This window comes from Pholcus phalangioides, unplaced genomic scaffold, assembly GCF_987345545.1.
Source record: "Pholcus phalangioides strain wild (caught in Gottingen) unplaced genomic scaffold, Ppha-v1.0 ptg000015l_1, whole genome shotgun sequence".
Lineage (NCBI taxonomy): Eukaryota > Metazoa > Arthropoda > Arachnida > Araneae > Pholcidae > Pholcus > Pholcus phalangioides.
Window position 1 is genome coordinate 34,009,660 of NW_028301608.1, and position 11,066 is coordinate 34,020,725.

Consider the following 11,066-nt stretch of genomic DNA (forward strand, 5'->3'; position numbering starts at 1 on the left):
TTAATAGGTTCCGCAAAATAATCACGTAAAGCTAGTGGATTTTAACATGGGTTAGGGATACTAACATAATGAATGCTGGTTTACAATTCCGCAAATCCACGTTTTTACAGATTGGATTAAAACTTGAATTTCAGGTTTTTTAACCAATCTGTAATGGTGCTGAATTATAGAATCAGAAACCGGCATGCACTATGTTCTCACTCTAAGATAGGAATAGGGAGGGGTACTCTTCACAAAAGAATAAACTCCAGCAGCAAAATAAATTTTTGTGAATGAATTGTTGAACTTATAGATAAATCTCACAAATATACATGATGCAGATAACTTTAATCAATAATTTTTGTTTCTGACCACTTAATTGGAGAACTGATTCTAGTGAGCGGGAATCTTTATCTCCCAAAGGGCTCCAGATGACAGCTGATAACTTTCTAATGAAATAGTCAAAATTAAAATGAAAAGCAGTGTTCTTCGTCTGTACAAAAGCTGTTGTGGAACGCCAGGGAATCCAGAATATCCCTTGCAAACATGACAATCACTTACTTCAAATTCTGATTGAATTACATTGTCGAAAGATGTTCATTGGTGAGCTCAGATGAGTTGAATTTAACCGTTTTATCCATGTTTGTCACATCTACTGTAAATTCTCAAATACAGCAGAATCAATTATGTCAAATCTTTAATTTGTTAAAGTTGCAACCAACAGGCACATTTAAGTAAATGATGATATATATATTTTTAATTAAAATTTTTCTTAAAATTTGCATACAGGCATCCCTTGCTTTACACAATTAATTGGTTTCATAAAATAGTCATGTAAGACAAAATCGCATAAAGTGAGTTGGATATATGATGGGAAAGATAGGGGGGTTGGTTTTCTTCAGAAGGATTAGAGACATTGAACCTAACATCAAAGGAACTTTTTTCAAATTACTCATAAATAAATCCTGTGACTTTAGTCAAATGTGAATGAATTAAATTATTTTTTCTGTCTTCGCTACTTCTGGTTGATTCTAGTGAGTGTGAATGTTTTCCTTTTTGAAGAGCCTGGCATGATAGGTTTATAACTCTTTTTAATGGAAAAGGGGAGATTCGGGTGACAAATAGCATTCTTCGTCTCTTTATAAAAGCTTTAGTAACAAAGCCAGAGAATTCCACATCTTTCTCGCAAATATGAAAATTCTAGTTTCACTGGAACCATTTTTTTCAATTAAATTTCTCATGTCATTTTAGCGTGTTACCAAACGTTGTTCATCAGTGATATCTGGTGAGTTGTATCTGAGAATTTGTCTCAGCTACATCAAATCCAATGTATTTCATCATCAAAGGATTTAACTATGTTATATTCCATTATTAAAGTTAAAGGGATTGAGTTAAGTTTTCCAAGCCGATTTTCACAGGTTAGATTTCCTGAAATAAATTTGAAAGTTGTGTTATAGCGAAACTGCTTAAAGCAAGGGGTACCTGTATTTTGAAAGAGTTACCATAATTTATTTTTGGCTTATATAAATGTTTAATCAGCCCTAATATGCAAACTTGGAAATTTTTTCAATGACAGTATTTTGGTACTTTGTTATGAAAAACGGGTCTTCTAACATATATTTTCTTCGATCTATGAAAAACATATATAAATTTATGTTGCTTTGCGAATTGTGTGTATTTGTATTTACTTTCTTTTGTATTACTTTCCAGTGATGAAGCCCCTTTAAGTCAACCAGTTTTAATGTCATTGTGCCAGTGGAAGCCAATACAAGAATTTGTAAAGCAAATGGACTATCAGTTCTACCAGAATCTAGTCGATGTTTTGATTCCTGAAGTTTTACGCCCTATTCCTAGTAAGTGTTTTGTTGTTTTACAGAATTTTTTGTATTAATGCTGAATTATGAATTCTCTTTGATGAAAGAGCACCTTCTCAAATTCAGAAACACAAATGGTTTATAATGATTCTGAAATCTAAGAAATACCTCTGCAGTTTCCTTCAGGAGCTTGTCGTGTGTGTATGTTAATATTGAACATAGTAGAAAATTTTATTTGAAAGATTAATTCATTTTGAAGAGATTTTAACTTAATTGATAGAGATTTTTTTTTGAACTTTTATAGGTACACTTACTCAAGCTATTCGTACCTTTGCTAAGAGTCTTGAAGGTTGGTTAAAGGCTGCAATGACGGATTTTTGTGGTGATATTGTAAATATTAAAGTGAGTTCTTTATTTTTTACACTTAATTAGAGATCTGAGTTTCTACTATGTTTTGCTTCTTGAAAAGAAAAAAAAAGTTCTATAAAACATGCACATACAATGAATCCCAATTAAGAAGTCTCTACTTGAAAGATTTTCCCCATTCATATGTTCTTATTTGAAGAGTCAGATTTTTCCCATATAAAAACATTTTCCGTTCAACAAGGTTTTCTGCGTAATACATCTGTATGCTGGAGGTAAAGAACACTATGTCCATTTGTGTCAATATTTGAATAATACTATTACTTTGCAGTTCTTTCATTCGCCGCTGTGTGGTTGTGCTGGACTCTCGTCATGAGGATTCAGGTTCGAACCCCTTTAGTGCACAGGGGTGGGTAAAGATATTTTGAGTTTTTTTTTTTTTTTTCAAATTAAAAAAACAAAACATGAAAATTCAAGTATTTACCATCTTTCCTTTAAACTATGGAAAGCAGTTGGTAGCACCAGCCTGGAGACAAAACAAGTGTGGTTCTGACAACATAAATATGTTAGGGTCACCCGTACACTCAGAACCCACTTTCCGACATGCACAGATTCGTTAGAAATTCCGCAGAAAGACGTACAAAAAAAAATTCTTTAAACAGTTCTGTTGCAAAATTTCCCTTTTGTGACACAGTGCCCTTTACCTCCAGCATATATAGACATTTATATTATATATCTCAATTGCTGTACATATTAAGCAGGATCAACTGTGTATTTTTATATTTGATTAGTTTTTTCAATTATTTATTGTTTATTCATGTTAAGTGTGAAAAAATCCATAGAAATTTCATTTTGTAACCTATGATGCAAAAATAAAAAAAATTGGCGTTGTTTATTCTGCCATATTTCTTGGTGCATCTGCCATATGCGTATAAGCACCACATCTCCCCAGGAAAATATAAACATGCCATTCATGTTATTACTGTGTTTTGCAGATTCTACAAACAGGTATTTGTCAAAAAATGGTTGCTAAATGCAGAGAACCATTTCTAAACAGTTCAAATGCAACTTAATTGGTAAATTGTTTTATAATAAATAAATTTATGGTTTGTCAATGACCTTTATTGTTTTTAAATTAAATATTTGAATGTGTGCTATGTTCAAAGTCATATCGGTTTTTGAAACAAAAGTTGACATTGGCTGTAGCGGATAGGCCAGGAAATATGGTAATTGTAATAAAGTGACTGATGGTACATTAAAAATTAATAATGATGAGAAATATATTAAATGTAACTTTATGAATTATGTTTTGAGAAACAGCATAACATTCAAAGTAGTAAAAAATAAGACCATTTGAAATAAATTGATGCCTGCGTAGAAATTTTCCTTTTTTTTATTGCAATTTGTGCATTATACTGTCACATCCTGCAATCAATTACTGCTCATGTGACTTGTTTCTTAGCCTTTTAAAAAATATATATATATGTGAGTTATTCATGCTTCATCATTACTACAATCCGTTAATTTGCGCAATATATCTACATGCTATGTAGCATTTTATAACTGAATAATGCTACTTCTATTTAAAAACTAAATAAGTGTGCACATGTAATAAGTGTTTTATATATACATTTAAGCAAAGTGAGACAATTTTGTTTCTATCTTCAGGCTAGTGCCATTAGTGCCTTTGCTCAAACATTGAGACGTTATACATCTCTAAATCATCTAGCTCAGGCTGCAAGAGCTGTCCTCCAAAGTACAACACAGATCAAGCAAATGACTGCAGATCTTAATAGAGTAGATTTTCGTAGCGTTCAGGTAAATCTCTCTTATATGGAAATTCTTTAACATGGAGTTCTATTGAACTAAGTAGATAGAAAATTTAATGGGAAATTTTTTTCATTTTTTATTTCTCTTACCATTAAAATTCACATATCTTACCATGTACATGTATCATTGATATAATTTGTTCCTTTTGAAGTGGTGCCACCACACAATTTGACACATGTTCATTGCCAAACTAATGTCAAACTGCGAAACCTGAAAATTTCGGTCAATAATTTCTATATACTTATATCCAAGGATTTTCAGACTGGGCACACAGGGCTTGGAGGAAGGGCACAGGGGATCACTTCCAGAAAATTTTTGAATTACTCACCTTAAAAAAAAAATAATTAACAGAAATTGATTAAGATAGCATATTAAAATATTGTCTTTCGATATTTTAATTATTTTGTCTAAATATTTAAAGATATTTTTAATTATCTTTGGCAGGCCCTTCCCTCGCTGCGTATGCCTGTGCATCTATCCTGCACTTTTGAGAAATTTGAGTATTCACCTTATTTTATAGTGTATAAGGAACCCCCATTTTTTGCCAAAAATTGGGTACCCAAAATATGGGTGTTTCGTACGTGTGAGTAGGATTATAGATATTAACACATTTCTAAATTTCTTGCAATTTTCATGATGAGAGTGACTCTGATGGTGATAGTGAACTAGTTGATGTAGCTGATTGTGATGTATCAGATGAGAGTGATGGGAGAGAGAATTTAATGGTTTCTATGATAAATGGAAAAAATATTTTTTATGTCTTAAAATAAAACATGTCTTCGATGAAAACTTTTTCCAAATTTTAAGGAAAAAAATCAGGGCTTCTTTATACAAAATATGGTAATTCTGACACCACTGTATTTGGAGATAATTTTGATTTGATGTAATGAAGTTGTCATTGCCTATTTTATATCTGACATTCTATAATGTAAATGTTACAAAATAAAAAAATATATATGTTGATTTTTTTTTTCTAGGAACAGGCATCATGGGTATGTCAGTGTGATGATGAAACAGTACAGCGACTCCTAAATGAATTTCGCCAGACATTGCAGCATCATCTATGGCTAGAGGAATGGGCAACATGGTTGGAAAATATTGTCCACGTTGCTTTAAAACCCTATGAGGGTAAACCTAATTACCCAAAAGCGGCAAGGCACTTTTTGTTGAAATGGTCTTTTTACAGGTAATGTGATATGTAGTTTTATGGTGTATTTTATAACTGTAAAAAAATAATATTAGCGAAAGTATATAGATTGGTCACACAAAAATGTGTAAACAAAGTAATTTTGACCATTGTGAATGTCATTTCAAATATTTAAAAAAAAATTTATTGCATAATATACTGATATTTTAATTTCTTGTGTATTTCAAAGATTTGTTTACATGACAACCTGATTTGATTCCTCAATCATGATATTTTTGTGTGGATTGAATCTGACTCGCATTGGTTGATTGATTTTCTGATAAACTTGTTCCATGATCTCTGTGCAGCTCCCTGGTGATTCGGGATCTCACTCTACGAAGCGCTGCAAGTTTTGGTTCCTTTCATTTATTGAGACTTCTATATGACGAGTATATGTTCTTCATTATAGAGCATTCCATAGCTCGTGCAACAGGGACTACAAGCATTGCTGTGATGGGAGAGGTTGGTCATCCACCTATTCTTTTTCTAACTACAAATTTTTCAGTCAATGGAAATTTATTTTCATAGAATAAATTTTTCTCAAGTTGTTTATAATTTTTAACAGCAATGCTTATTTAGTTATTGAATATTTTGTGGTTCTGGTTTTCAGTACCTGTGCTCGGGGAAACCAGAGGATTTGTGTGGCACTAGTGAAAATGTTTCGAAAAAAAGAAGGCTCTTGAGTGGATCAAGTCCAGAAGGAAACAGTGAAAACCAATGTGTAAATGGTTGTGGTTCTGATGTTGAAAATATTATTGTCTAGTCAAATTTGGGAGAGAAAAATAGTGGTTTATGATGTATAAATATAATATACCAAAAGTTTTGAACTAAGAAATGGAACTGTTGGTGAAATTAGTAGGATGCTGTTGTGTTTTCAAATGCTCTATTCAATTATAAAATTTCAAATTTTTTGCAACAGGAATATATATAACATTGAGTTTTTTCTAAATTCTCTCTCATGTTTAGTTGCAAATTATTCTTGTAAATCACACTTTTCAAAAGCAATAACATTTTACATATTCTTGCCTATTCTATCCAGTGATTTTGTTTGACAATTAATATAGTTTCAAATTCTGTATTTGAATTAAAGAAATCGAGAATTTATAAGGTAATTTCAAATGAGAAATTTCGAGTTTGTACAGAGAATACCAGAATTTTCAACCACTAGTAAAAATATAACTTTCCGCTCTTCCTGTGAACGCATTTGCTATTTTTTAATGTTTTTGTTATTAACACATGCTTTGTCAATGTCTTTAAAAGGAGTTTGGTTATTAAATCCCCCCTGCATACTTTGTTAATCACGATGTTATAACAGCTGAATGAATCAAAAGTTCTATCATCTTAGTTCCTGAGTTTAGAGTTATCACTGGAATTATACATCATAGATATGATCAGCTTCTGTCAGGTTGGAGAAATGCTTCTTCTATTTGTTAAAATAATTTTCGCTAAAGCTTGACTGATAATTTGGTTTCCGATTTTTTGTGAAATATGTCAGTAAATTTGATGATTCGCTATATTTTCTTGTCAAATTTTATTACTGTAGAAACTGAAATCTAAAATGAGATTATATTCTGGATTGAAATAATTTCCTCAAGTTCTATAATGTTATTTGTAAAATGATCAAATGAATCACACATGCTCATAATTCATGATATTCACTTGAGAAAAGAGAGATGATTTCCTTGTATTATGTGTCGGTGTGAAGATATGTGCGAAAATGGAAATGAAGGATTTCTGATTGCTTGGTGGTACAAATTATGTTTTAGAAAAAAAATTGTCTCTTGTATTGTGACCAAATTGTATTCAGAATTCACAACTATTGATTTAAACAGCACACCATAAATAAGCATTCTATCAAAATAACATTATTCCTTCGTTTTTTGTTAAATTTATGGCTTTGCACTAAACATAGTGTTCTTGAACAGTGATTTTATTTGTGGAGTAAAACAGCAAATGTGAATCAAAAGAAATGTTATCTTAGCAAAATAATTAACAATTATTCTTAATAACAAGTTTAATAACTTTTTATTCTGAGGAAGAAAAATGTGCAGACTAATGAGCTTTTAATATGCAATTACATAAAATTTCCTTGTGTGATCCAAGAAGTTTCACTGGATTTACTCTTTTTTTTTTTTTCCTTGTCAGTTTTTGTTGTTGTCACTATAGTAAATTGTGTTCCTGTGAAAAGTGATGATATACAGTGGTCAGAGCTAGAACAATAAAACCCCATCTACGTAATATGATTTTGATCTTTCTACATCTGTCTGACCAGAAGAAAAGACACATACTCTAACACACTGTTTAATCTTCAACACACAAATTGCACTCACATTCATCATGATAATGCATATATCAGGTCGGGCAGACCTCTACACTTATTTAATTCTTGCTGTTTGAGTCAGGCAAATATTAACTGATATCTCTGACTCTCCTGGTTTTTTTATAGTCAGTGGGGCCAGTGTTTCTCAAACTTTTGCCACCTGTGGCTTCACCACAATTCATCCATGATTCCCAAGAACATTGTAGAAAAGAACGACTTTAAAGGACTTGATGGGTACAGAGGTATACAGCAACTAGTCGCGACTGAAAAAGTTTTACAACACCCTTAGGAGCCGTGATGCATCAGTGCCATAGGCTCTCGATTGGGTATAGGTTTAAAATCGGTGGTATCCAATAATTAATAAATGCCTCAGGGTAGTGTTTTACAGTTTTAGATCAATAAATCTATTTAAATGTGCCATCACCTTCACAGAGAAGCAAATATCTATTAATGGATTAAGTTGGTCATTAAATATGTTAAGATACTCAGCTAACTAGATTTCTTATTTATTTTTTGTTACATAGTATTATTGACTCAATCTATTGAACAGAAATAGCTCTGGATCATAACTGTCCTCTATGAGGTTTACACAGTAGATGCGGTGAATTTTCTGTAACTTTTTACCCACCCACAATGGACAAAGGTGGCTACAGAGACCTAAATTCAATAGGATACGCTAACATGTGTAAGCACATTTTCCTGGCTACCTCACTGAGCTTTGCATGTGATGTTCCTTATGATAGTCTCTTTACCTCTATGGACATGGCAAGAAAGCCTCTGGTATTTATGAGACCATCCAAATTATTGATCATTCAAACTGTCACCTGCTTTGCACCATCGTTGATACATACTTTATACTACAATATATGGGCAGACTACTAGATAATGTATTGGAAATTCTACTCTCTTACCTAGGGATCAGACCCTTAACAATAAGATAATAACAACTCTTGCCCAAAATCTGATTAATTGAAGGGTAAAAGTGGTAAATGTTGCTAGTACCAAAAGAGAAGATGTTGAGAAATCACAAAAAACTGTTTTTGCAGTCCATAAGAACATTTACACTCTTTTGAACTACTTAGAGCAGCAGTTCTCAACCGGTGTTCCGTGTGCACTTCCCAAGGGCTCCTCCGCGACTCGAGGAAAATAAAATAAATGAGTAAATTTGATGAATAAAAAAAAAAAGAGGCCTACAAGGTTTCGCCATAAAAATTATATATAAAAAGTGCTAAACTCAAACAGGGCTCCACCATAAAAATTATGCGCTGAAAAGGGCTCTGCGAGTTCAAAAAGGTTGAGAACCGCTGACTTAGAGGCACTTTTACATTGCCATTATAAAGCATTGCTCATTTGACACTAACAAGAAAAACAGTGTTTGATATATATATATATATATTTTTTTTTTTTTTGACGCTTACATTGTTTACCACTTTTACCCTTCAATTCCTTCCATGTCTCATGTGGCAGCAAAACAAATTTTCCCCACAACTTTGGCCCATGTCATATGCATGTTGAAGATGGCACACATTTGTGTACGGCAACAGTGATTTTAATTCTTTGGCTCTTGAGACTGTATATATATATATATATGTAACTTTCACTAAGCTGACAGAAAATTGAATTTCTAAATGGAAAACTATTCCGAATTATTTTTTATTAATTTTCATTTCCTGTACCTGTATTCAATTGAATTTTTGTTACATGTTGCTCTGAGGTGGTGAAGATGGCATAGAATTAATTGACTATTGTTTTGTGTTTAATGTTTTTTCATGCTAGTTCTTTGATATTTACTACATGTACAAGTCTTCTTCCCCTCCCCCTTATTTGTAAGAATCTAATTTATGGTTTGTGGAAATAAAAAAGCAAACACAGTCACAAAACACTAAATATGTAAGTATTGTGTGAAACATACATGTATATATATGCAAAAAATAATGGTAAATAATATATATATTGTGTTAATGATATGACTTTGCAGTTATATATATATATTAAAACAAATTATTTTATTCAAATTCAAAGTTGTATCAGTATGTGTTTCTAAATGCATTGTTTATGCTATATGAAATGATATTTAGTTTCCTCAATATGTGTGCTGAGCATGACGTACAATTGGAGTATGAATGGATCATGCCAGTTATTGTGCATGTCTGAAAATACATGCAGCCTCAGCTGTCTTAGCAGTTTTTCAAATTGCAAGTTTGTATATTTGTTATCTATTTATGGAAAAATATTTATACATTCATATATATACGTATGCCCTATATAATACAGAGATTTAAGAGTTGTTTATATATATGTATACAAAGGAATTGAATTATTTTACACATTAAGCGGGGCATTTTGTTTCGTTCACTAATTCCTTTCAATGCTGTAAAATATAATTTTTCTTATAAATTAGTGTTTTATAGATAAAATGTTAATATTCATAAATTCATTATTTTCATCAAGAGCCAGAGTCTATCATTTCCTTACGCCCACCTAGGATCATTTCAGAATAAGACTCTTCTGAAAACATCTGCAGATCTTGGCATGTTATTAATATTGTCATTTATGTTTTTTCCTCGAATAGAGTGGTACCTTGAGTTGCAAGTTTGATTATTTTCTGGAAGTCATTGATATCTATAATACTATTCTCTTAAAAGCAAACTCTTGTTTAAAGCAACACAATCTGCTTTTATATTTGTTCGGCATCCCCAAGACAAACACTGTTCAGTCCAATGTTTGTTGTCTACTTCAAGGTGATGACAGTGCCAGACCTTTTGTGTGTTAAGCTTTTTTTTCTGAACATTTTGTAGACATCTTGGTTGATATATTTTATTAACTCGTGTGTGTGTGAATACTCACTAAAAAAAAGCTGATAAAAACTGCATGTTAACTGTCTATACATAGTTAGTATTCTAGGGTTAATTTTTCTCATTCACCTTATATCTCCGCCACCTCGTTGGGCATTTTGCCTGTTGTGGCATTGCATTTGTATATTACAAAATAATTTGACTTAATTATTTATATTACTACCACTGGTGGCCACCAGCAGGTGAGAGAGCCCTTCTCTTTCTTGTCCATGATTCATCCTTCTCCCCCACTGAGGCCTCTGCTCCAAGAATGTCACTTCACACCTTCCTTCTTTTCCTTCTCTCCAGAGATGTTGCTCATATGGGCTTTCCGAAGGTGTCAGATATCTGTCTCTTTCAGCTTGTAAATCAAATGCTTTAATTACAAATTAAGGCATTTTTAGCAAATAGTTTTTGCTTATCCACTGGGGTCACAGCAGTAGTGGTTGGCTGAAGTTGATTTTCTGTGGTTCCTAACTTCAAGGTGCAAATATGAGCCAATCTCCCTGTCAAAAAGTCTTGCCACAGAAAGCAATAGGCATATAACGTTACAAATATTCAATCATTACACTTCTCTCACAATGGCAGCCCTGGAAAATCACAAACACTAGATACACACTCAGACTGTTAAATACTCACACTCACGCTTTGGGTAGAACTCACTTGATAGTAAATCGCCTCCATGGCGAAAGAACAGAAGTTATGCGTGGTTCGAAAGAAAGTCTAACTTGGACTAGTGA

At 32.4% G+C, this 11,066-nt stretch overlaps 1 protein-coding gene across 2 annotated transcripts in view; it reads left to right on the forward strand.

The window, feature by feature from the left end:
- LOC149075853 (DNA-binding protein RFX2-like) overlaps positions 1-6,896 on the forward strand; it is a 28,240-nt gene extending 21,344 nt beyond the window's left edge. For both annotated transcript variants that reach the window (XM_089243376.1, XM_089243377.1), the window contains 6 exons: positions 1,690-1,832; positions 2,098-2,195; positions 3,825-3,974; positions 4,964-5,172; positions 5,481-5,634; positions 5,783-6,896. In XM_089243376.1, the coding sequence (XP_089099502.1) occupies positions 1,690-1,832; positions 2,098-2,195; positions 3,825-3,974; positions 4,964-5,172; positions 5,481-5,634; positions 5,783-5,935 (907 nt within the window). In that variant the 3' untranslated portion in view covers positions 5,936-6,896. The remainder of the gene's footprint in view (positions 1-1,689; positions 1,833-2,097; positions 2,196-3,824; positions 3,975-4,963; positions 5,173-5,480; positions 5,635-5,782) is intronic.
- Positions 6,897-11,066: the final 4,170 nt, after the last annotated feature.